Below are 27,562 nucleotides of genomic sequence, written 5' to 3'. Positions count from 1 at the left end.
TGTAGGCCATACTTTTAATGGTTATCGTTCCGTTCTTTCCTAAGGATCAAGCTTAATATATAACTTTCCATGCCTGGCGTTTACCCATAATGCAGCTATCATCAAATGGACAGGAGCGGTGGGGTAGCCAAGTGGTTAAAGCGTTCGCTCGTCACGCCGTAGATTCGGGTTCGATTCCCCACATGGGTACAATGTGTGATGCCCATTTCTGGTGTCCCTCGCCGTGATATTGCTGGAATATTGCTAAAAATGGCGTAAAACCAAACTCACTCACTCACAAAAAGTGGACAGGTAAACGAAAACACTCATCCTCAATGGTGGATGCATGTGGTATTCTTCTTTGGGTATGATTTACCATGTCACTTCACAGGAAATGACACATGCTCTATCATTACGTATTTTCTGACTGACAGTTAGAACAACTCTCATTTGGCCATTAATATTAATGATTGTAGTGTTTCATCACGTAACGCATAGCCAGTGTCCTAAAATTGAACAAATATTTTGTAAAACTACTGTACTGGTATACACATGCTATGTCATAACCGTGTATATACAACTAGAAACACACCAATCACACAACGGTATAATGTTGACAGGGAAGCTCTATCAGGGATTATAACAGATGTGCAAACGATCGCTGGGCTTTTGAACGAATGACTCACAAATGTGATTGAGCTCACAGCCATTTTACGTTCGCTTCGTTAGATTCGTCAACTCACAACACTGTTGTACAAAACTGTATGTGTGGACTGGTTCCGTTCTTAGAGTATGGTCTCCCTGTCGTGATACGGAATTGGATGAAGGGATTGTATTAGAAGTAAGGGTCTTCTGTAAGCTTCTTGCAGATACATCTCAAATTTGCAGCACAGTGTCGGGCCGAAATAACGAAGTCAAAGTATGAGATCCTAGTCTATCAGGGCTTTGTCTCTCCTTTATACTCAATCTCACCAAGCGTCCTCTCAACGGAACTCACTTGTCACCGCTCGCATCTTTCCGTAACTTACTACAAGAGGTGGTTACATTGTGAGCACAATACTCATGATATTGCTCAGACAATGATAACATGAGGATGTATTTCTTTGCCATCAACACTGACAGACGCTTCAGTGACAACAATCCACTTTTCACAGCAACAGTCATATGGAAAAACAAACAATGTTTCACTAATTACTGTATTTTGCCCAGCAACTCACTTAATAAGTACACAACTCCCGTGAAGAACGCGATGTAGTCGATTTGAACGTAAACTCTTACGTACGGTTCGTAAGTTACTCGTTCAGGTAACAGAGTATTAAATATACAGATATGTAACAAGCCATGGATGCTTTTATGTGTCAAATGTGGACTTAATAGTTATAACAGACAAGTATGTCATTTTGTATGTTCGTTTGCCGTTTTATTAATGCCGTATTCAACAATATGTAAATATCGGAACAGACGATGCTGTGACTGACATCATCGACATCGATCTACGTATACGTAGTCGGCATACGATGACATGTGTAAACCAAGTCAGCGAGCCTGACCACCCGATCCCGTTAGTCGCCTCTGAAGGCTGGGCTGTTGAAGGCCAATTCTAACCCGGATTTTCCACTGGTCGTATATTAAAGTAATCAACTGTTAATCAATAATTAATAATGAATATTCAATGTTCATCATATCTTTCTGACTAACTTACTTTCACATGTTATATTTGGAATTACACTTTCTCAGTAAATAAATTCCCTGACATTGTCAAAGCGGTATCTTGAAATAGAAATTTAAGTTGACCAGTGGTCAGAAGAAGGATCAGCTTGGATAAAACGACTTTTTGACGGAGGATGATTTCTGAAGCAGCGCCAATAATTAATTGCAATCGTAGACTTCCAATTCTTCACGGCACGTGACGGTTTTAGTTATATATGCGTCAATGCAGTGTCGTCAAATCGACCTGAGACAACAAAGCACAAAAGTTCCAAATTTCCAGGCGGTAACGTAAATTATAGTAACGTAACGTAATGAATAATGTTATGGCAAGATGAATAAATACAGAATGCTTGGTAATGTATAACAACATACCGCCGGGCCCCAAATGTTATGAAGACTGTTACTGTCATACTAGATGAGTTATAAATATGATTACAAAATATCTCTACTGATGTCGATGTTCCATTGTAAGAAAAATCAATGTTAAAAAGGGTCACATGCAACCAAAAAATCAAACATAATTAAAACACAATATCACTTCTTCAACAATAATATGCAAATTATGAAAAACAAATAAACGCCGCGATAATCCCAAATCAAAAATGTACAGAATGCAGCCGGGATACCGAACCCAGTCACTGGGTGTGCATTAACTGTGGTTCATTGCTAGATTTTGAGAGATGTTAGGTTTTTGTAAATACATGCTCATTTTTGTGTAACGTTGCAATCAACAGACATTAACATGTCATGCAAATTTCATACCCGAATTACATATGTGACAGAGACCGAACTGTAAAATCAATGCGTAAGATATCGAGAAAAATATTGATGAACAGGCCAATCAGGTGTCAGAAAAATTATCTTGTGGGACATCTGTGACTGATGATGGTATCACAATTTACTGAAAAGCTGTAAACAAACATTATGAAAATAAAGCAACGTAACGTAAATTACCTCTGACTCTACCGACATAATCTAAAACGTGGGTTTTTTCATCGGGTTGAATTTTGGTTGGTGTACCACCGACATGCTAATATGGGCAGAATTTAACCCAAACTGTAAACGTACGCACTCTACCGACATAGCAAAATGCCATACCAACAGAACCAGATGTTTGCTTCTGACGCTGCAATATAACTTACTGCAGTCTTAATGAAGGTTGATACTTATTGTAAATTTAGTGTTATTTAGAATACCTGCACAGATACACCTAGATTTAATATTAAATTTGAAAGCACCGACAGCCAAAATGTCGGCGACAGCAATTGTCCCAGTTAACTGAGAATTAGTGAGATCTGCTCGGGCAACCGTCTTTGCACGGTGGATTAAATAAAATAGTCAATTAAGTCAAACAAACAAATTTTACTACACAGCTTCAATACTTCTTTTCTCGGAGGGTTTTCCTACACCAATGCTTAGACTTGTCATAGATCAAGTGCTGAAACTTGAAACAACTGAAACTTCCTCTCAGTTAAGCGGCTAACAGATCGAGTATTGGGGTCGTGCCCTAATCTGAAGTACGGTAATCCGATGTTTTCATAGCAATTCGCTTTCACGGCACTTCTAGCAGAACTTTGGTTTTCGCTTTACCGGGAATAGGGAATATTGAAATTTCGCTTTCCCGGGCCTACACCGATTGAATCGGGCTGTGTTTGATTATTGGTGGGGACAGGGCCAATTTTGACCAAGGCACCCGAAACGTTTATTATTTATTACACGTTCTTTCGTCCAACCAACGTGTTCTGTTGACAGTCATTTTGCACCAAGAACTTTCTTCTTTTGGTCTACCTTTTATCAGTCGAGGGTCACAGGGTCACCGTTCGACTTAAGCGTTACCAGCAAACGATGTTGTAGATCTTTCACAGCAATAGATTACAAGCTCATTCCTTACTGACTGAAATATTAGGGGAAGAAAAAGTGGTCTCAAGGCTATGACTATCGTAAACATATCAGTCTAAGTATACTTAGGCTCAGTATTATTCTTTACACTGCTATACTGAGTCTAACAAAACCTAGTAGAAAGTCGCGTCAGCTAACCTTTTGGGACTGACCAATCAGAACACAGCTTACCAAATCGCGAAAGTTAACATTCGCACATACCGTTTAAAACCTTTACCTCAAAAACTCGAACCATTCCGAATGCTATTTTCCGCACGATCGCTTCCGAGTGATACACGCAATGAGTAAACAGTCGCTGAAAATAGCGTTTTCGTCAATATTCAAGGATGTCATCTTGCTAAAATATAAGCAAATAGTAACCATATCATTAGAAACCCATAAGCGTATATAGTGAAGGTCAAATAGCTGTTTTATGCGGATTTTCGTTTGTTGTTAACAAGTAGTCGTTGTCTGATTGGTTAAATCCGTTCGGCCGTCTCGCGTTTGATTAGGAGGTCATATGTCACTCAAAGGTTAGCTGACGCGACCTTCTACTAGGTTTTGTTAGATTCAGTATAGCAGTGTAACGAATAATACTGAGCCTGCGTTTACTTAGACTGGTAAACATATATATTCTTGAGTATCGCAACGCTGATATAACTTTATGGAACGTTTCCTGGAATACATACAAGTGTTAACACAGTACCTATGTAATCGCTCAACCCTATCTCGAAATATCCTGTTTTTGTCTGTTGACATCAAAACTGATTGCTCCCAACATAAAATAACACTAAGTTGCTCAAAGATATATGTTAGATTATGATATAGTAATTTAGTATGTGTTAAGAAAACAAACATGTTTTCTTTTCGAAATCTGGTAAATTTGAAGATTTTGCCTGTCAATGATAGAACATAGTCTCTACAGTTCTCCCGAGGTAGAGAAGAGAGGAAAGACACCCAGTACACCCGTCAATGGATAGATCAGATATTGCAGAGAAGAGTGAGTGAGTGAGTTGTATTTTTTTACGCCGCTTTTAGCAATATTCCAGCAATATCACGGCGGGAGACACCAGAAAAGGGCTTCACACATTGTACCCATGTGGAGAATCGAACTCAGGTCTTCGGCATGACTAGCGAACGCTTTAACTATTAGGCTACCCCACCGCTCCTGTTGCAGAGAAGATGTCGAGGAACAAACACTCATCCCGTTGCAGTCCTAACGGTGGTCTGTTTGGACTGACTGACTGACTGACTGAGTTTGGTTTTACGCCGCTTTTAGCAATATTCCAGCAACATAACGGCGGGGGACACCAGAAATGGGCTTCACACATTGTACCCATGTGGGGATTCGAACCCGGGTCTTCGGCGTGACGAGCCAACGCTTTAACCACTAGGCTACCCCACCGCCCCGGTCTGTTTGGAACCCAAGCAGATATAGTCATAGTAAGTATGGGTGACGTTGTCATGTATGGGTTACAGACACACTCAGACTGATCCATAACACGTGACAGACATTACACACGTTGTAGTGTGATGTCTTGGTCTTTGATGTTTCCACTACGTCCATTTTGACGTGAAAACAGTGACTGTTTGTGTAGACGCCCAAGGAGCGGGCAGTGTACAGATTCCGAAGGGAACAGTGCCTGAACACTCGCTATCTCACTTGTTTGACTCAGTATTGATCCCTTTGGATCCCAGTGAGTCGATGATAACGCCGGTGTATGCGCCCACTGGAAATAACAACATGAGGGACAACCCAGTACACCCGTGTAATGTCACCACCTATAGGGAGCTCGGCAACAGTTAATATCACGGTTTGCTGCTTCTGTGGCAAAGCATGCGCACAGCACGGGCAAAAGCACTTCCGATTGAAATATTAAATATTAATATTAACAATGACAATCTATTTATATAGCGCTTTATTCCCTGCTTGTGCAGAAACGAAGTCCAAAAAACTTGAATTACCATTTCTCTGTGTTCAAACATAAAATATAATAAATTTTCTAATATATTAAGCGGCATGAACTACTGGACAAATACGTATTACCTGAACACAATTTAATTGTGTGCAATGAATTCCATTTATTGGTGTTATTAAAGTATATATAAGTACAGGAATGACGCATGTTGCATAGTACAAAAGTACATATAGGAGATAACATTCCTCTCGACTTTTGGAGAGATACTGACAACCTAAACTTCACTTATCTCATCACACCAATAATTGTGTTTAACAGGCAAAACTTCAGAAACTACCCCCTACAATCAACAGCCGAATCTAGATCTTTGTCGCTCACTCACAAATGCTGACATTTGCGCTATAACTTCGTGATTCGTCACTGTGTTTAGCCCATTTGCAATGTCCGGACCATGTTAAAGGCTGCATTCTGCTGAACCCCTCACCCCTCCTTCACAACTCAGCGGACGCCGTGAGTGAGTCTTGCTCAGCTTTGCGTAAAACCTCGAACAGCAGCATCTGGTCTTTAGCTAAAGTCTGGATCCCGGAGAGGTCTATTAGCTCCTCTGGTACACGAAGATACCGACACTTGTTCATGTCTGTCCATAAATTGAATAAACGCCGACGATAATCTGCTTCGGGAAGAAAAGTGGGCGTCTGGTCGAAATCCACTTTCATCTGTCTTCTCTTAGTGAGCCGTTTTCCATTTTTGGCTGAACTTACCCTCTCACTTACAATGAGACTTTTCAAAGATTCGGCTTTAGTGATCGCCACCTCGTCCATCTCCCCAAGGGAACTCGTTCGTCTCAGATAATCGTCTATTTTCTGAAGGAACTCCTCTTTCCGGAGCTCGAGCTCCTCAGTTCTGGCCAGCTCCTCCTCCAAAAGCTCCTGTCTCCGTTCTTCATACAGATCATCCCCCAAGTTGGAGTCTATTGAATCATCAGATGGGTACATGGATTTCAACTCCCGACTCTGACGGCGGTTGATAGAAGCTGAGGGGACACGTGCATCCTTTTCTGCCTGAGAGTGAGAAGAAAAGGGGGAATGTGTGTGCCCGTGAGAAACGCTGTTACATGACGCACCAGTCGTGGGTCGGGACACAAGCTTAGTCTTGTCAAAACCTACACATGACGATGTCGCGGGTCTTTTATTCACCTCATCGCCTTTTGTTTCGTGAGCGCTTGATTGTCCGATTGTGAAAGCACTGAAAGGTCTCAGCTTGTCATTATTAGGAATCACGTCTACAGACATTCTCCGCCTTGTGACCTCAGAGGCTGGGGCATCGATGAACACTCCGGTAACTGAGTTACTCCTACACAGACCAGGTAGAGTTGGAGTAGGGTGAGTGGTTCCTTCATTGCGCCCTGTGAGACGAGGATGGGCACTAGATGCTCGGTCTCGTAAAGGCCTCTGAAATTTAAGCCTCCTCGATGCTGCTGCGATTTTTAAAGCTCCACTGATGTTCACCGAGTTGTACGCCGGTCGCAGTTTGCCGTCTGCTTCAAGCTGTCGTAGATCTGAAATTTCGTCAGCTGATAGGTTGGACTTGATCCTGGATACCTTGTCCTTCAGACGCCGGTAGTTGACTTTGATGATTCTATGGTCAAGGTCGAGGAGTTTGAGGGAGTATGTTTTCTCCAAAGTCAGGGTTTGTAGGGATTTTTCGAGACATCGCTGTTCCTTCATGTTGAAGGTCACGGCCGCTACCTCTTTATCGCTCCCGTACTTCCGGCCAGACATAATACTTGTTGTTACTTAGCGAGACACCTGCAAAACGATATATATCTTATTAAAAGTGGTTACTTCAAATACACACCAAGAACAACAACAACAACAACAACGCACACACAAACACACACGTGTACATGCACGCACGCACACACACATACACTCGTAAAAATACACATATATGATGAAGTTTGATGATGGTACTCGAAGGAGTGTAATGTGTCATGGTACCGGACGTCGTGTCACGGTACTCGGTGGTATGTTACTCGACTGTGTACGATGGTACTCGACTGTGTGTCACGGTACTCGACTGTGTGTCACGGTACTCGACTGTGTGTCATGGTACTCGCTTGTGTGTCACGGTACTCGACTGTGTGTCACGGTACTCGATTGTGTGTCACGGTACTCGACTGTGTGTCATGATACTCGACTGTGTGTCATGATACTCGACCGTGTGTCATGGTACTCGACTGTGTGTCACGGTGCTCGACTATGTGTCATGGTACTCGACTGTGTGTCATGGTACTCGACTGTGTGTCATGGTACTCGACCGTGTGTCATGGTACTCAACTGTGTGTCACGGTGCTCGACTATGTCATGGTCATGGTACTCAACTCGACTGTGTCATGGTACTCGATTGTGTGTCATGGTACTGGATTGTGTGTCATGGTACTCGATTGTGTGTCATGGTACTCGACTGTGTGTCATGGTACTCGACTGTGTGTCATGGTACTCGATTGTGTGTCATGGTACTCGACTGTGTGTCATGGTACTCGATTGTGTGTCATGGTACTCGGATTGTGTGTCACGGTACTCGATTGTGTGTCACTGGTACTGACTGTGTGTCACGGTACTCGACTGTGTGTCATGGTACTCGATTGTGTGTCATGGTACTCAACTGTGTGTCAAGGTACTCTGTGAGTCATGTGTCATGGTACTACTCGATTGTGTGTCATGGTACTCGATTGTGTGTCATGGTACTCGACTATTTGTCATGGTACTCGACTGTGTGCCATGGTCCTCGACTGTGTGTCATGGTACCCGACGTGTGTCATGGTACTCGTCGGTGTGTCATAGTAGCTGATGGAGTGGAGAGTTCCTCGTGATATCATCCAATCAAAAGTATGCTTTGTCTATTCCAATTTCGATGTGTTATGGTTATAGGTCGCTGGTAGCAACACTGCGATAAAACACACAACCTGAAGTTACAAACCAGCACATCGATGTGTCACGGTTATAGGTCGCTGGTAGCAACACTGCGATAAAACGTCACGAAATACTGACACTAAAGACAAGTACGTAAAATCAGAAAGTTCATGTCATAACGGTAGCATGGAATCACCCCTCTACTGTTACAGAGTTCACGATAGTTTGTCACATAGTGAATTCTCTTGAAGAAACAAGAAACCCTTGACGTAATATGATTATATAGCAACGTAATGAAAATACAGTATAAACATAGCACAGTGTTATTGAGACAAAAGCAAGAATTATTTACCATGAAGCAGCCACACTGCCATCTTACAACGTCCAAGGTATCAGCGCCCTGTGATTCTTACCCTAATGCAATGCAGTTACTGGAGTAACTTAATCCAAATGCTACACCAGACTACAGGTGGCTAAAAGAAAGCATTGACCCTTCAGCTTATGTGATTCCACTTGAAGAGAAATGGCCATTTTGCATGTAAAGAAAACATACCATTACAATGGGCAAATATTTACCCCACCACTTCCATTCTGCCTGGGGTGTTCCCAATGCTGTAGCTGTGTTCTGGTTACCCCGAGTTAATAGTATTGTTACATGCCTATAGAGGGCTGGTACGTTCGGTCGATAGAGATCATTTACTTGGTTCGTTCTGCGCATTCGTTCTTCGCCACATCAGCGCTATTTGTAGCTCAGCGACTGTCGTAAGTAGACAATTACGATGTTCGTAGTGAAATGAAGCCTCGCTTAATGTCGACAGCCTGTAAATGATCGACAAACTTGTGATTTACCAGACCTGACGTGACAATATGAGGTGAGGTGAAATGGGGTTTAACGTCATACTTAAGAATATTTCGTTCATAAGGCGACGTGCATGCGTGTATATGTGTGGCTGCTTGTACTAGCCCAGACTTAAGATGGTTTTATAGTGCCAGCTCACTGAGATACCATGCCGCAGTGAAGCATGAATACCCTACTCAGACACATTATACTAACTCCGAGCCGACCAGTCCTTGTTATATCCATTAATGACGAGCGCCAAGCAGGGACCAACAAATACCATATTTTAACGTCTTTTGGTATGGCGCGGCCGGGGATCGATCCCGCGGCCTTCATCACTCTGGGCCGACGCTCTAACTACTACACCACGGAGGCAGTCGAGTGATACTGGTATGTGGTGATAGTAGTAGTAGTAGTAGTAGTAGTAGTAGTAGTAGTAGTAGTAGTAGTAGTAGTAGAAGTCAGTCAAGTTTATTCCGTATATTAGGCCACATGGCCCATAGTACAATTGTATTGTAAGGTACACAATCGTTGTCAGTAGTAGTAGTAGTAGTATTAGTAGTAGTAGTAGTAGTAGTAGTAGTGTATAGGATGGGTCAGGGTGTGGATTTGGATGGAATGGTGTGGAATTGAGGGGTCGGGGCAGTGGGAGATCGGATGGCACAGATGATGGGATGGAAGTGAGATGGGATTAGAAGGAGACATGATGTGGGGTGGAATAGGATGGGACAAACTGGGATATGTGCGGCAGTTATGTGACATCCAGCATACATATGTAATCAGGAATACTCGCAGGAACGCGGGCAGCAGTAGATCCCCGGATTGAGTGTGGCTATACCGTTTCAGGTGCATGGCGGCCATAATCTGTGTGTTATTGATAATATAGCATAGGTTTGATACGCTTTTCCTTGATTTATTCGGACAGGTAGTGGAAACACGTAGTGGGCTTAATAAACATCGGTATCTGCAGCTCAGGTAATCTGTTGGGCAATTATTTCACCCTGGACTTGTACCACGGTAGTTAATACTTGCAATTATATTGTACTATTATATACATGTATTGTACTTTAAATATCCCTTTATGAAATCATCAGCTTAACGTATACTGAATCAGATCACGGTGTTGATAGACATTTAGAAATCGCTGTGAAATTACGGACTGAATACGAATGTGGATTATCAATGTGCTTTTTGATCTGTGGTTAATGGTCTTACAACAACGCCAGCCAGATTGATATGTAAACTAAGTCGAAGAGATCCAGGGGTAAATCAGTTGACCAGGTCATTTGCATATAGTTTAGAAAACAATTGTATTCTTTTCATCAGTATACATATCATTTATTAGTTGTCTATTTTCAAGTTATTACTTTCACAACAAAAATGACCCCCTTTTTTAGAGCTTAAACAATTTGTCAAATAAATTATTGATCGCATACACAGGTGATCATCTAGGCTATACCTGCTATAGCTTAGGATTTCATTAGGCTCTTAAGGAAGAGTGAGTGAGTTTAGTTTTACGCCGCACTCAGCAATATCTCAGCTATATGGCGGCGGTCTGTAAATAATCGAGTCTGGGCAAGACAATCCAGTGATCAACAGCATGAACATCGATCTACGCAATTGGGATACGATGACATGTGTCAACCCATTCAGCGAGCCTGACCATCCGATTCCCGTTGGTTGCCTCTTACGACAAGCATGGGTGACTGAAGATCAATTCTAACCCGGATCTTCACGGGTCCGCAAAAGGAAGAATAGTGGTAACAATAATATGAATGGGTAATTGAAAATTAGCCGTGACACCAGGTGTTCTCAAAAAGGGTAAGTATGTCCTTCCACTCCCCACTCCTATAATTTACTTTGAAAAAGGGTCATTTTTTGTTTGTTACCTGCCGCGGTAAGCCGAGCCAGTCGACCAGCCAGGGACTCCTTTAGAAGTGCACTGTATAGGATGCCAATGTGATTACAGTTTGTGTATCATGCAAGAGATACAGATTGCATCTATTTGCAATATACACATCAGCAGAAAGTGGACATTGCATCAATCTCTTACACAAGGGTTAATATCGCAACGCATTTGTTTGGAAGATAAACGCTGTGAAGTACAAAGTGCACCAAAGCGTCTGTGACTGACGCTGCGATTTATGGAGATATTATGACTACCAATGGCCTGTCGATATAAGCCGGCAAAAATCCATCCATCAATTACGAGGCGGCCACTTTGTACTGTCTGTGCAGTTGGGTGGTATTTGTGTCTGGGATCTCAACATCTGTCAGGTACTTAAGTACTTAAACCGCTTACAGGTAGGACGAATTGATTTGCACTTGTAGAGATACTGCTATCTTTTCGTTTATGAATAATGTGAAATAGTGTGTGCACACATTTGAAGTACCTGTATAATAAGTTGATAAATGTAAGATAAACCTCTCTGTCATCGTTCAGTACAGATTGTAAAATAATTGCTCACATGGTATACAGTTGCATCCCGATATGTTTCATCTTTTCCTTTTATTATTTGCAGATGATATTGTTCTCATCTCGAGTACTATCATTGGCCTACAGAAGCAAATTAACGAACTAGAAAACTACTGTAAAATATCATGCCTAAGTGTAAATATGGATAAAACGAAAGTAGTTGTTTTTAAAAAAGGGGGAAATGATCAAAAAGGGAAAAATGGTTTTATAGGAAGTACTATAGAGACTACCACTTCATATAAATACCTTGGTGTATACTTCACTAATCATCTTTCATGGCTGGTACATGCAAAATATGCATCTATTCAAGCACTAAGGTATTGACAGGTATATTGAGAAATATAAAAATACTTGGGGATTTAAACTTTACGTCCTTTTTTAGAATATTTGATGTTAAAATCAAACCAATTCTACTGTATGGTGCGGAAATATGGGGATTTAAATACTTTGATTCCATAGAAAAGGTACATTTATTTGCTTGCAAGAAATGTCTCGGGGTAAAGATGAGCACATCAAATGTTACGGTATATGGGGAATGTGGCAGATACCCGCTCATCTTATCTTCACAAATCAGGGCTATCAAATATTGGATAAAGGTTATTAAGTATTCCATCCTACCGTTTACCAAAGAATGCTATAATATGATGTTACTATATGACAAAGAAGGTAAAAAGAATTGGGCAACACATGTTAAACACCTACTATTTTCTACAGGATTTAATCATTTATGGTAGAACAAAGCGTTGAATGTTCGTCATTGTTTCTAAATGCATTCACTCAAAGATTAAAAGATATTTACCAGCAGAAATGGTTGGAAACAATTCATTACCTACAAAATGTAATTATTATTCAATCTTTAAAACACACATTTATACTGAACGTTATTTATCATGTGTTAATGTTAAGAAATATAGAATAGCTTTAGCTCGTTTCCGTTGTTCATCTCATGATTTATTAATTGAAAGAGGTAGGTTTATGAATATCAAAAGAGAGGATAGAATATGTAGATGTTGTAATAATGATCTTAAAGAAGATCAGCATGTAATACTATAAGTAAAAAATATATTAAAGAACTCTATTTGTCCATCCATCAATTGATAAATTTTCGTCTCTATTGAATTCTTCAAATGAAAGTGTAATTAAAAATGTTGCGGTTTTTATTTATCAAGCCGTGTCGATAAGAAATTTGTATATATGAAATGTACTATAGGCCTGAAATAAAGAAAAAGTCATCGTTTGATCTTAAATGCGCTATCTTCAATATGTTTATACTTGCTAAACTTATAACTCTATGTGATCAATTATCACGCTAGACACGTTGTATAGCAATAAAAGAGTAATTATATTTATATTAAATGATATGGTGTTTATTGTTCTTTATACCATCATCTAAATCATCAACCCGACAACAAATTGAATGTACGGAACTATGATGACGTAAAACGTTATCTCTTAGTCTGACCAGCCATATCCCACAAACGGATACAGTCAATTATATCTAGCAGGTTACATGCTTCCTTATTCTTATTGTAGGTATGGTCCAAACGTTCGTACGTACCAGCCCCTATCGAGGATGTGTGAAGGAAGACACGTGTCAGTACTCAGCTGTCTATGTTTGGCAGTAGCGGCACACAATACAAAGTTATCATAGATATCTTGCTGAAAAATGGAGACCTTGACATTTATAGAAATGTCTTCTGCACAATTTCACAACTCAAATTAATCATTGTGTCCGATATTCAATACAGTAATTGAAAAAAAACAACGGACTGAATACAAGTATTGTTTATCCATACCTATCGATTCAACTGACAGCTCAATCACAATACTACACGCGTGCGTTGTTTTATCTGCTGCAGATATCTGCCTTTGTCTCTCGATGTGCACAGACACATGTATGAATAAAGTTTTGAGTAATTGTCAGTTTTGGAGACGACTTAACCTTACAATTCAGAATTTATTCATTTCGGGTCATCGAGTTCTATCAAATTTACGACTTCTGTTGTCTCGAGTTTGATTTACGACAATATGTCACGAACGGATTACGACATACAGGTGTGGCAGGCACTCAAGAGTGGTAGGCAGTATGGTGGGTTACTAGATTCTGTTTTAGCAAACCTTGCAGATAAAACGGGGACCATCTCCTTAATCGTGTACTCTGCTTACCCTGACAATGGACGTATGTTAACACACAACCACATTGTAAATTCCTACAGTGCAGACCTAGCAAATGGATTTTCAGATTACTCTTTACAGACGCCTTAAGCCGCGGGATTTACAGGGGCCTTAATGGCAGGGACATTTTATATACATAATCAAACATGGTTTTCATATTGAGACACAGAAGATACACCAGAAATCCTCACGAACGTATACTACACAACTACTGAGATATTACAAAACATAACGATATATGGAAATATGTTCAGTGTCATCCAAAACGCAGCAAAGAGCCTACTGTTCAATGAAAGTAAAATAACAAATTTAGTGAGTGAGTGAGTTTGATTTTACGCCGCTTTTAGCAACATTCCAGCAATATCACGGTGGGGGACACCAGAAATGGGCTTCACATATTTTGCCCATGTGGGGAATCGATCCCGGGTCTTCGGCGTGACGAGCGAACGCTTTAACCACAAGGCTACCCCACCGCCCCAATTACAAATTTAAATTCACCTGTGCAGAATATTAAGTTAATGACCTTCAGTGTTCGACATAGACTATTTTGGCAATGGTTTCAACCATACCTTCACAACGCCATGACAAGGTTTTTCGGGAACGTGCGAAGTCCGATTCAGGCCACCATTGAAGCAGACGGTTTGGATGTGGTTTTTCCCAAACCCTAATAACTTCTCAGCCAGGATACAACTTTACAAACTTTAAACTGTCTCCTGTAGAACACAAGTCAGAGCAACCTCAACTCAGCCCTCGCTTTCCGGGACCCTTTCCTCATGGCGCTGAAACGAGAATGGTTCTATTTCTTATTTGTGTAGTCTATCTGGATCCGTGACCTACAGCAGATACGTAATGTACTAGGTCAAATGTCGAAACGGATCCCTTATGGATTACAGGGCTTTATAGGTATGTCAACATTGCTACACGCTACTGGGAAGACAGATAAAGACTACAATTCGTACAAACATTTATTCACAACAGAATGCATTTCAGTGACCTATCCGATGAACAATATTTTGAAAAGGTAGCATGCAATCTGATTTCTTGTTATTCTTTTAGCTTCCATTGTCTTTGACGACTGGTGCCACGAAACTACCCATTCACCCGCATAGACTCTGGGATTCGTGGGTACCATCCACGCCCTTGGTAACTGAGCATTCATTCATCCATGGCATTCTCCGAATCTATCGGACTACTTCCTAAGGAGAGATATCGCGGGGGTCTGGAGGAGGCATTGGAGTGTGATGAGACGGAACTAGATTTGCTTGTTGATCAGTGTCCATGTCGGTAGTGTTGACAGAATCGGACATCTGATAGTTTGGGAATGTATTGTATATTCTCAATCATTTGTCCTTATAATCTTTAAATTGACTTTCGTGACCTTTTCAGGTCACATAAGACAGTGCCAGTCTCTGTAAGTGTCCTGCTACAAATAGACAACCTGATATGACAAGAACAAAGACTCTATACGAAAACCGTCAACTGGTGTGGCTTTTGCCTCAGTATTAATGTTTGGTACATGTCGATAGAATGTATGCAGAAATAAGGAGATGAAAATTATGGAGAAATATGTATTTGCAGTGTTGAGAAGAAGCAAAACCCGGAAGTCCTTAGCCAGGATGAAGCTCAGGTCCAGTCACTTCCCACTCAAAACCGTCACTATATGATTTTGCATCGAAATTGCATTATGAAAAGTAGATTGTGATGCGAATTAAAAGAGATGTCCAACACCTTGTCAATAAATGACCAGCGTGGCCGATCCTTACTGTCGACATCATACCTCTGGTTCTGACTTAAAGGTTCATCTATGATGCGACTCACAATGTGTAGAGTGCATCATGGAAAATGATGAACAATACATTGTTAAAAATAGTCCAGTACACAGATGTTGTTGGTCCGTATCATTTAAAGGGCCACTGATCCAGAGCGATTAATGTTTCCAGCCAACAGTCTAATTACGAAACCTAGCTGCAAACTGGTCAACCCCTGCTCCCTCGACCGCGACGAACACGGGGACTGGGCTACTGTCCACCTCGGCAGAATTTCTTCAACCTAATCAGTGGGACATTAGGAAGGGTGGATGCCCATCAGATGCCGTTATTTGAAAATATCCCCTACAGTTCTTGTCTGATTGTAATAAGTATCCCAGCAGTGTAGGCTTTTTCAGATTTTCAAATGTTTGGATGGTATAGTGACTGATCCAATTTCATCCTATTTCTGTGTTTTTACCTCAATATTTAATCATGTAACAATATGATGTCTATTACGTATGCTATGATATCAAAAACACACATTTGATATATTTGAATCCAAAACTAAACAACCCCACTTTGCCATTGCTAAAAAAATCTGAAATTTACTTAGGTAAATACAATCTTTAATTATAAGTACAGAGCAAATGCTTATATATATTTCTTATGTAACAATGAATTTCGATCCGTTCGTATCCTCAAAACAGTGTCGGACCATACGTTTTTTTTCAGACAATCAAACTTGCATGCAATACAGCGATTACTACTCTCATGCTGTAACCCTTGTTTGGTAGTAAACCTACACATGTTATTTGTCATCGTTCACTTGATGGTCAGTTAATGAGTTTATAACGGGTATAACACCACAAAGGTTGGCATTTATTGTGTCTGGAGTAAATACTCATCATTATAAATTGAGGTCTGATGTGGCAAATGTATTACATCTTATGTAATATGCGCATGGCAGTGCAGCAAGAGGAATAATCAGCTGAGTTACAAAACAAACATCGATCAAAAGATTAACCGACAACACGCTGATTGATTAATTTTTTTTATCCTGCACAGCGGATTTGACAAAAGGTAGTGTTTATGTATGTAATTTACTCATCTATACTGAATACACCCTGTCGTAAAGTCTCTTTGTAGGCTAACTAAATTACTTTTTAAAGCATGGCGGACATCATGCAATTAGTTGCCAGGCGTGCTATCTTGGGTGACCAATGGGATACACCAATGTGAAAAACCTGAAACGATAGATCACCTTTTCGCATATTAGACTGTTAAAAGACACATGACATGGAACAGGATACTTTGTCAGCTGCAGATGAATGGCATCTCATTCCTTTATGTGGATACTGATGGATACATTCCCCGAACAAGGTAATAGCCTGATATTGTTGCTATAACTTAATAGCCTGTTTTAATTTTAATATTTGCATTTTGTTTTAATTTTTTTGTTATGACATTCAACAGAATATTTTTTTTGCCGTGAAGTGAAATGACACAGACAACTTACACTAGGTCGCACTTAGGGCGTGTGTGTGAAATATTATACACGTTGGCAATCTATAAGATGTCTAGATATAACAGTCATGTTATATATTCACTAAGTATAAGCAGACCGTGTGCATTTTATTAAGTTTCAAAATGCATACAAATATGATAATAAACTAATTAGGATTCTAAGACAAAATATAAAGACGTACATTGACTTCGTTATTTCAGTCCTAACATTTTTTACCACTGGCAGATGGTTAAACTTAAATGTTTTCATTTGTTATCAAAATAATGCCATTTAATACAACATTCAGATTGACTAGAAGTGAACCCAAGCTCACTACTCTCCTCAAGACTCCCCATGTACTTAGTTAGCCTTACTTTCAAACAATGCTATTATATCAGGCTTCTCACCAAATTCAAGTTCAAACTATTTCTTAAATCAAATTCTACATCCATTTACGGTAACATTTTTATAAAGTCAACATTACTATGAAATCAAAATATTACATCAAAACCAGCATTTTTATCAAAGTGAATTTGTTTCTTATAAGAAACCAAATTATTCATCACAGTCTACATAATTTTACAACAAAATCAAGATTATCGAGTAAAAAAGATTTCATCTTTGTTGATCAGTCTATACTCATACTATCAATTGCGCATGAGGGTGGCGCAGCAGAGGTAACGAACCAGTCATGAATTCTGGGATATCATCCGGGTACTCACAGGAGAAAAACAATAACAAAAGCAGCAACCAGTCCACGGACATTGCTCTGGATCACTGGCCCTTTAATCATGTTCAATTTATTGCTTGTAATTTGGAAATGACAGACATCTCACGACTAAGAACTGTTTGCAATGGTCAGAGGATGGAAAGAAAGTAAACGTAAAGAATTGTTATAGTTCCCGAAATAGTGTGTATGCACAGAAAAAGATATAACAGAAGGCATGGACTACGGATGTCAGCGCTTACAGTGGTATGCATGGAATAACGACAACAAGTCACAATTGTCTCTAACCCTTCCTCGCCATAACCCTTTCTTGCCATACGTTAACGTATTGATGTTTGTATTCGTGTTGTATACCTGTTTCAGATGTTTGTATTCGTGTTGTATACCTGTTTCAGATGTTGGTATTCGTGTTGTATACCTGTTTCAGATGTTGGTATTCTTGTTGTATACCTGTTTCAGATGTTGGTATTCGTGTTGTATACCTGTTTCAGATGTTGGTATTCTTGTTGTATACCTGTTTCAGATGTTGGTATTCTTGTTGTATACCTGTTTCAGATGTTGATATTCTTGTTGTATACCTGTTTCAGATGTTGGTATTCTTGTTGTATACCTGTTTCAGATGTTGGTATTCTTGTTGTATACCTGTTTCAGATGTTGGTATTCGTGTTGTATACCTGTTTCAGATGTTGGTATTCTTGTTGTATACCTGTTTCAGATGTTGGTATTCTTGTTGTATACCTGTTTCAGATGTTGGTATTCTTGTTGTATACCTGTTTCAGATGTTGGTATTCTTGTTGTATACCTGTTTCAGATGTTGATATTCTTGTTGTATACCTGTTTCAAATGTTGGTATTCTTGTTGTATACCTGTTTCAGATGTTGGTATTGTGGTAGAGTTTAAGTCTGTACATAGTGATTATGTTTTATCATTTTGCTGTTTTACTTTAACATGTTTAAAATAATGTCATTTGTATATTTCAGGCAATACAGTAATTAATAACTATTTATTGTATTAATTTCAGATATATGAACCAGTCATCTTCACTGATTTATGAATAATCAAATCTCTTATTTCAGGCTGCATAAGATATTTAAGCAGTTGCAAATAAACTAGTATCATTAAAAGCTCATTTCTTTTGTTAAGTACTTTCATTGGGTAAGTCCACTTCAGTGTCGGGTAGATCAGCTAGCAATCAAAGTATAAGCCCAGGTATTTTAATGATTGGCTAATTTTGAATTAGGTGTCCCACTTTCAAACCCTTTGTTTTCCACATATGCATTCTTGTCACTGGCACTTACAACTTGCACTTGGACACTTGGAGAGACACAGGACCAGAAATTAAAAGGGTTAGTTACTATTATGTTCTTTTAATGCCATTGTAATGTATAAATCACTTCATGTAAACATATCTATATCAGGTTAATGCTGTGTTAAAAATGTCACATATACTTTGTGTGTGTGTGTGTGTATGTTGAGTGTATGTATATAAGAAATACCATATCTGATTGTATGTGTGGTTTTGGTTATCTGGCAGTAATTTGTATTGTTTATTACTGAATTGATAATAGTTTAGATGAAATATTTAGGTGTGTAAATAGATTCGTACTCATGGTATGCTTTATATCATGAACAGGTTCATACAAGATTATCTTGAATACGGACAACAACACCCCGTGGAATCACAGGGTACATATGTTTATATATATTTGTATAGTATAATTAATTGAATATAACATCATGCATGTCATGCCATATCCGTATTGCATGTGTAACTTCAACGACCGCAATATGTCAAGATTATATAAAGTAGAGATGTCTGTATCACTTATGATTATGTAGAATTGTTGCCTTTATATGTCAGATTGTGAGATGAAATGTATTCTTATTATCTCATTCCTTGTTACAGGGTGTCAGTTTGTCATCAGTTTGTCATCAGTTTGTCATCAGCAAATAAACAGTTCTCACACCCTAGCCTGTGTTATCGTGACCTCCACAAGACACTTTGATGGCTATTACAATGGAGCCCCCAGTGAGGAGCTGTTGAAGACTGATGTTGGAGTGAGTGACAAGCCCAGTGATCAACTGACAATCCAAGTGATCCAGTGAGAGACTGCATATGCACGTCAATACGTGGTAACTATAAACTGAACAATATGATCAACTTGCACCAAGATTGATTCAATCATGGACTGATTCCAAAGCTAGCTTAGAAGCAATTGCTGTATTTTGCCTCATCACACGAGCGTGTATTCCATTGCCGGCATATTTTCAGGTATCTAATTTCAGTGGATGCATCCAATATTCTGTGAAATTTCAAATGGTTTTCCCTGTTACTTAGTAACTGACTTTACACTGCAGTGTTATTCCTGTTGTAACAATTATTCTGTATTTTCAACTTTAACTGTTTATTTTGCCATTATTTAGTTGAATCACTTACTGAAGGTCAGCTGAATTTGTTTATTTATTAGTGATGACCACATGTACCTTGATAGACACCAGTTAGTGCTGCGTGGTATTTCGTTGTGATGTGTGGGTGTGGTGTGCTTTGTGTTTTATGAAGCTTCAATAGAATTTAAACCTTTGCTTAATCAATAAAGTGTGTAGGCGTTACTCTTTGGCGTTATGCATTAATTATACCCAAATTAGGTTATCAATAAACTTATATTGACTGTTTGACTGACTTACTATGTTCCATCACCCTGCACTCACGGCACATTGCACATACCCATGCACCCCAGGGTATAGCTTGTGGATTCAGTAGTGTCCTACTTGTGTTGTCGTCAGCATTACTGCAAATCAACATTGGTTTGTTTTCATCTCTCATTGATGATTCGTGATTGAACCTTATCTTCTCCCGAACTTTCGTATAAATTTGGTTGTCACATGTTCATATTCTTTCCAGGTGATCAACTCAGATGAACCCGCTGCTTCACTTTGTATATCACGACTGCTTCGTTGCCATTCATGTCGTTTTCAGCTGTTAGTGCCTCCTTCACAACTCTACTCTTGCCCTCGTGCATTTGACTTTTCAATAGTCAACCATATACTTAGTCATTTAGTCACAAACATTACAACAGCGCTGGCGCCACATTGCACTATCTCTTTCTCTTTTTCGCCTTCGGGTTTGTGTTTTTAGAAACACGTTTTTCTTTGGCTTCACTTACTCTAACCAATATGGAACTCAGTAAAGAGGACTTGGGTAACATGGTTCAATTGTTTAGAAAAATGGGGATGCATCCTAAAGATGATACTCCAGAGGATTTAAAGGCTTGGATACATGGAATGTCGCAGCAAGAAGGCACTTCTATCAAGATGGAAGACCCAGGCGATACATCACCACCACCTACAAGCCACAGTAATCCGACATCAGTGTCATACCAGCATTTTCCCAGACTGCCATTCTTCAGTGGAGAACATGGAAAGGACACAGAGTATGACCTTTGGAGATATGAGGTGGATTGCCTGCTAGAGAGTAAGACATACAGCCCAGATGTAGTATTGCAAGCCATTCGTAAATCCTTTAAAGGAGAAGCAGCCTTAGTTTCTATGAAGTTAGGTCACAAAGCAACTATAGCTGAGTTGTTGTCAAAACTAAGGAGCGCCTTTGGAACACTACGTAGTAGTTCATCCTTGCTATCCGAGTTCTACAGTACCAGTCAGCGGGATGATGAGGATGTGGCAGCATGGAGTTGTAGGTTGGAGAGGCTATTGTTCCAGCTTACTGAACTGAAGCATATCTCAAGAGAGGAACAGGATGAGATGCTGAGGTCACGACTTTGGGATGGTTTACACTCGTCTCTTAAGAGTCTAGCTGGCTACAAATATGATGCCATATCCAATTTTGATGACTTAAGACTATGCCTTCGAGAACTGGAATTTGATCTGCACCACGGGAAACAAGACAAATCCAAGAGCAAACCCAAGTCGGCAACACTGAAGATGGCCTCGACTGTTGAAACTGCAAAAGATCAAGACTTTTTTGGAACTAAAGGGCATGATGAAGGATTTGAAAGCAGATATTTCCAAGATTAAAGAACAACAGACAGAGATGTCCGCTCATGTATACCAGAGTCAGTCATTTATACCACCAACTATAGAGGGCTATGAAGACAGGCAGCCCCAGAGTTATTCATGGAGAGGAAGAGGCAGAAATCCCAGACGTGGACACGGTAATCAGTTTGGACAACATGCTTCTTGGAGTGAAGAACAGTCACGGGATGTCCAACAAGGTGCAGCTGCACCTCAGTATCAGTACCCAAGCTCACAGATGTCTCAGCCTTCAGGAAGATGTACCTCAGCACAGTGGAAAAGCACACAGCCTCAGGGAAGCACACCTATTTGCTACAGATGTGGGTACCCGGGCCATTTAGCTTATGGTTGTCGTGTTTTATTGGATCATCAGAGGCGACCTTTAAACTTGCCAGGGCCTATGGGGAGGGGTTACCATTAGGCACTTGTCAACGCCCCATACACAGGCAACCACCACAAGGACTAGTAGGAACTTCAAATGAAGTCGAAGTTTACATTGAGGACATTCCTGTTCGTGCCCTTCTTGATACAGGAGCAACTGTTTCAATACTTTCTCAATCTTTTTATGAGAAACATCTTTCTCATATCGCATTAGAGTCTTTTGATGAATTATTAGATATTGAATGTGCTGGAGGTGAGCAACTCCAATATCAGGGATTTATAGAGGTCTCAGTTAGGACTCCTGGAGGTGGCATTAACGAGGACCCTGTGCCTTGTCTTTTCCTTGTGGTATCTGATACCAGATACAATGGTAAGGTGCCAGCCTTATTAGGTACAAATGTGTTATCACATCTTCTTGAAGTATGCAAAAACCAAAATGGAGATAGGTTTTTTACAGAAAGCCAATTTGCATACCCCTTGGTACTTGGCATTCCGAAGTATTGTTTTACATGAGAAGGAATTAGTGAGAAACCATGGGAAACTTGCCTTGATTAGGAGTGCAGAACATCAGAGTGTCGTCATTCCTAGTAACAGTACCACAGTTATCAAGGGTCAACTCAATAAAGGATTGGCATACCCTCAGGTTTGTGCACTGCTACAACCAACCAATTGTTCAGCAGTACCTCAGGATCTTGACATTGCCCCTACTATTGTTAAATACAATCCTCAAGGACAAGATACAATAGAAGTGCACATTTCAAATGTCACTACCAAGGCTGTTATCATTCCAACTCGAGCTATTTTGTGTGAGCTGCAACCAGTCACCATTCAAGATTTACCACCCGGACGCCCTGTAGACTCTGACCTATTGCTAAATCAGATTGAGATGGACAAGGAAGGCCTAACACGTGATCAGATTGCCGAGGGAATAGACACCATACTTAAATTCAAGGACATCTTTTCTAAATCAGATTATGACTTAGGTCACTCAACACAAGTCCGGCATCGCATTGATCTTGATGACATCGCCCCTTTTAAGCAGAGACATCGTCGTATCCCACCAGCTATGTTTGATGAAGTAAGAAGTCATCTACAGGATTTGCTATCTGCAGGTGTAATACGACCCTCACATAGTCCATGGGCATCCAATGTAGTCCTTGCTAAGAAGAAAAATGGTCAGCTAAGGATGTGCATTGACTTTAGACAATTGAATCGTCGAACCATTAAGGATTCTTATGCACTGCCCAGGATTGAGGTAATGCTCGACTGTTTAGGCGGTATGACCTATTTTTCTGTCCTTGACATGAAGAGTGGCTACCATCAGGTGGAACTTGAGGAAGATCACAAGCAAAGAACTGCCTTTACAGTAGGTCCATTAGGGTTTTTCGAGTACAACCGGATGCCCTTTGGCTTGTCCAATGCTCCAGCAACCTATCAGCGACTAATGGAGAAGTGTTTGGAAGGCTTGCATTTGAATATATGTCTCGTCTACATAGATGACTTGATCATTTTCTCCAGGACATATGAGGAACATGTCGAGAGGCTTAAACTTGTCTTCCAGCGGCTGCAGGAATGTGGACTTAAGCTCGCCCCACAAAAATGTAAATTTTTCAAGAGGAAAGTGAAATATGTCGGGTACATCGTTTCTGCACATGGTATCGAAGCTGATCCTGAGAAGATTACCAAAATTCGCGACTGGCCTATGCCAACTACACCAGAACAAGTTCGACAATTTCTGGGGATTTGCAGGCTATTATCGAAAGTTTGTCAAGGATTTTTCAAAAATTGCCAAACCCCTATCTGAACTACTTCCAAGCACCACTTCCAAGAAATCAAGAGTCCAAAAGCTTGCCAAAAAGGACTGGACATGGGGACAATTGCAGGACAGAGCTTTCAATGAATTAAAGATGAGATTATCAACACCACCAGTACTTGGTTACGCTGATTTCTCCAAGCCTTTCGAACTTCATACTGACGCTAGTACCCAAGGTCTCGGTGCGGTTCTATACCAGGAACAGGAAGGTCATTTGAAGGTCATTGCTTATGCAAGTAGGGGGTTGAACCGTTCAGAGAGGAACTATTCAGCGCACAAACTTGAGTTTTTGTGTCTGAAGTGGGCTATCTCTGATAAGTTCCACGACTACCTGTATGGTAATGATTTTGTTGTAGTGACCGATAATAATCCGCTGACATATGTACTAACTACAGCTCGGCTTGATGCTACAGGACATCACTGGCTGGCAGCCTTGGCCAGCTACAACTTTAGTATCAAATACAGACCCGGAAAGGAGAATGTGGATGCTGACACTTTGTCACGGTTACCTGCAAAAGGAGACAACACAGAGGTGGATCAAATTACAGCAGATTCTATACGTGCTATCTGTGGAATGATCAATGTAAACAGCATGGTAGAAAGTCTTTGTATGTCCACGGATGTAATACAGGAGAAGGAAATCAACATTGACGAAGAGCAGTGTAACATGAATGCCAAGGATTGGAGCCATGCACAGGCCAGAGACCCTTGCCTTGCAACTATCATAGAGGGATTGGAGAACCGGATCAAGCCAGACAGAAAGTTATATATAGGGAACTCGGAGATGACAATATTGTTGAAGAACTTCGACCACTTCAGAATCCATAAGAGTGTTCTCTACCGTGTTGTCAAACAAGATGGAGTTGAACAGAAGCGACTTGTTCTCCCTTCAAGGTGTCGAGCTGCAGCTTTAAGGAGTCTTCACAAAAATGTTGGACACCCAGGCAGAGACAGGACGCTTTCACTACTCAAGGAAAGATTTTACTGGCCTGGTATGAACAAGGATGTTGAAGTTCACATAGAATCTTGTGGCAGATGTATGAAACGCAAGTCCTCTACTTCAGTTCGTGCACCTCTAGTTAGCATCACAACATCTCAGCCACTCGAACTAGTATGTATGGATTTCTTGGCACTAGAACCCTCCACAGGTGGTCAGCAATATGTTCTTGTGGTAACTGATCATTTTACTCATTATGCACAGGCATACCCATCAAAGAACACCTTCTGCAAGAACCACAGCAGAGTTATTCTTCAACAATTTTGTGGTTCACTATGGTTTGCCCAAAAGGATTCATTCGGACAAGGGAGCCAATTTTGTTGGCAAAGTAATGACTGAACTCTGCCAGATCCTGAAGATCGACAAATCCTCCACAACCCCTTACCATCCTATGGGTAATGGGATGTGTGAAAGGTTCAATAGGACATTATGCAACATGCTGGGCACACTTGAACCTGAGGCCAAGAAAGACTGGAAAACCCATGTTGCACCATTAGTGCATGCGTACAACTGCACACGACATGAAACAACTGGATACTCTCCTTTCTATCTAATGTTTGGTCGTCACCCTAGACTTCCTATTGATTTGGCATTTGGACTCGACATGGAGCCTGTCACCTCAACATCAATGCTCAAGTACACCAAGACCCTCCAGGGAAAGCTGCGCAATGCTTATGAGATAGCCACTAGACAAGCCAGCCAGTCTCAATCTCAGCAGAAGTCCTTCTATGATTTGAGAGCTAGAGCAGCTGTATTAGATGTCGGTGATCGTGTACTTGTTAAAGTGGTAGCCTATGATGGTCGTCACAAACTAGCCGACAAGTGGGAAGATAACATTTACATTGTCACAAGCCAGCCAAACCCTACCATACCATACCAGTATATATTGTGGAACAAGAAAACGGAGAGGGCAGGAAGAAAACTCTGCATAGGAATCTGTTATTGCCAATTGGTTCTCTTCCTAGGCCAGAAACACCTGTTCCAGTACCCAAGCCACGGAAAAGGAGGTACAGTCCACGTCTACAACCCACTACGAGACAGACAGTATTGCCCAGTATTAATCCAAGTACCACAGAGAGTGAAGATGAAGACTTTGAACTCGTCCCCATTTCTTCATCCGAGCCGTCAGTTTCAGCTGCAGATGTAGTTGATTGGCCAGCTGAGGCAGAAGCAGACATAGATAGTGCTGCTGTGGATGATGAAGATGGAGAGGACCAGTCTGAGGAAGTTGCTCCTGATCTACATCAGGATGTGGAAACTACTTCGGTACTTGATGATCCCAACAGTGAATCTGATACAGCTCCGACACTACAGGAGGAAGCAACATCTGAAGCTTTGGATTTAACTTCAGAACCTGTAGCACAAGATGTTAGTGTACCTCAAGAAAGATCGGTAACACCACCGGTACCTTGTCCTAGGAGATCCAATCGCTCCAGGAGTAGACCACAGTGGATGACCAGTGATGAGTATGTGATGTCAGCAGCCGTACCAAAACCTGATTGGAAGTCCAGGGCAGAGTACCTCACATCATTGATGCTAAGTGGGATTCTCACAAATGATTCTGCTCAAGACACCCTTCTCCACCTGATCTCCGGCAAATGATGAGGACATCATTTAGTCCCGAGGGGGAAGTATGTGGTAGAGTTTAAGTCTGTACATAGTGATTATGTTTTATCATTTTGCTGTTTTACTTTAACATGTTTAAAATAATGTCATTTGTATATTTCAGGCAATACAGTAATTAATAACTATTTATTGTATTAATTTCAGATATATGAACCAGTCATCTTCACTGATTTATGAATAATCAAATCTCTTATTTCAGGCTGCATAAGATATTTAAGCAGTTGCAAATAAACTAGTATCATTAAAAGCTCATTTCTTTGTTAAGTACTTTCATTGGGTAAGTCCACTTCAGTGTCGGGTAGATCAGCTAGCAATCAAAGTATAAGCCCAGATATTTTAATGATTGGCTAATTTTGAATTAGGTGTCCCACTTTTCAAACCCTTTGTTTTCCACATATGCATTCTTGTCACTGGCACTTACAACTTGCACTTGGACACTTGGAGACACAGGACCAGAAATTAAAAGGGTTAGTTACTATTATGTTCTTTTAATGCCATTGTAATGTATAAATCACTTCATGTAAACATATCTATATCAGATTAATGCTGTGTTAAAAATGTCACATATACTTTGTGTGTGTGTGTGTGTATGTTGAGTGTATGTATATAAGAAATACCATATCTGATTGTATGTGTGGTTTTGGTTATCTGGCAGTAATTTGTATTGTTTATTACTGAATTGATAATAGTTTAGATGAAATATTTAGGTGTGTAAATAGATTCGTACTCATGGTATGCTTTATATCATGAACAGGTTCATACAAGATTATCTTGAATACGGACAACAACACCCCCGTGGGAATCACAGGGTACATATGTTTATATATATTTGTATAGTATAATTAAT

General features: G+C 40.3%; 1 protein-coding gene across 2 annotated transcripts in view; it reads right to left on the bottom strand.

Moving 5' to 3' along the window:
• Positions 1–5,471: 5,471 nt before the first annotated feature.
• The window catches only part of LOC124259739, a 39,274-nt gene continuing 17,183 nt past the window's right edge, over positions 5,472–27,562 (bottom strand). For both annotated transcript variants that reach the window (XM_046693929.1, XM_046693930.1), the window contains exons 2-3: positions 14,460–14,669; positions 5,472–7,294 (exon numbers count right to left, since the gene is read on the bottom strand). In XM_046693929.1, coding sequence (XP_046549885.1) covers positions 5,978–7,267 — 1,290 coding nt within the window. In that variant the 5' untranslated portion in view covers positions 7,268–7,294; positions 14,460–14,669 and the 3' untranslated portion in view covers positions 5,472–5,977. The remainder of the gene's footprint in view (positions 7,295–14,459; positions 14,670–27,562) is intronic.

Source organism: Haliotis rubra, unplaced genomic scaffold (assembly GCF_003918875.1).
Source record: "Haliotis rubra isolate DU_JTF1 unplaced genomic scaffold, ASM391887v1 Scf734, whole genome shotgun sequence".
In the NCBI taxonomy this organism is placed as follows: domain Eukaryota; kingdom Metazoa; phylum Mollusca; class Gastropoda; order Lepetellida; family Haliotidae; genus Haliotis; species Haliotis rubra.
The sequence above is the reverse complement of the archived record's forward strand: the minus strand, read 5'-3'. Positions and strand labels throughout refer to the sequence as shown.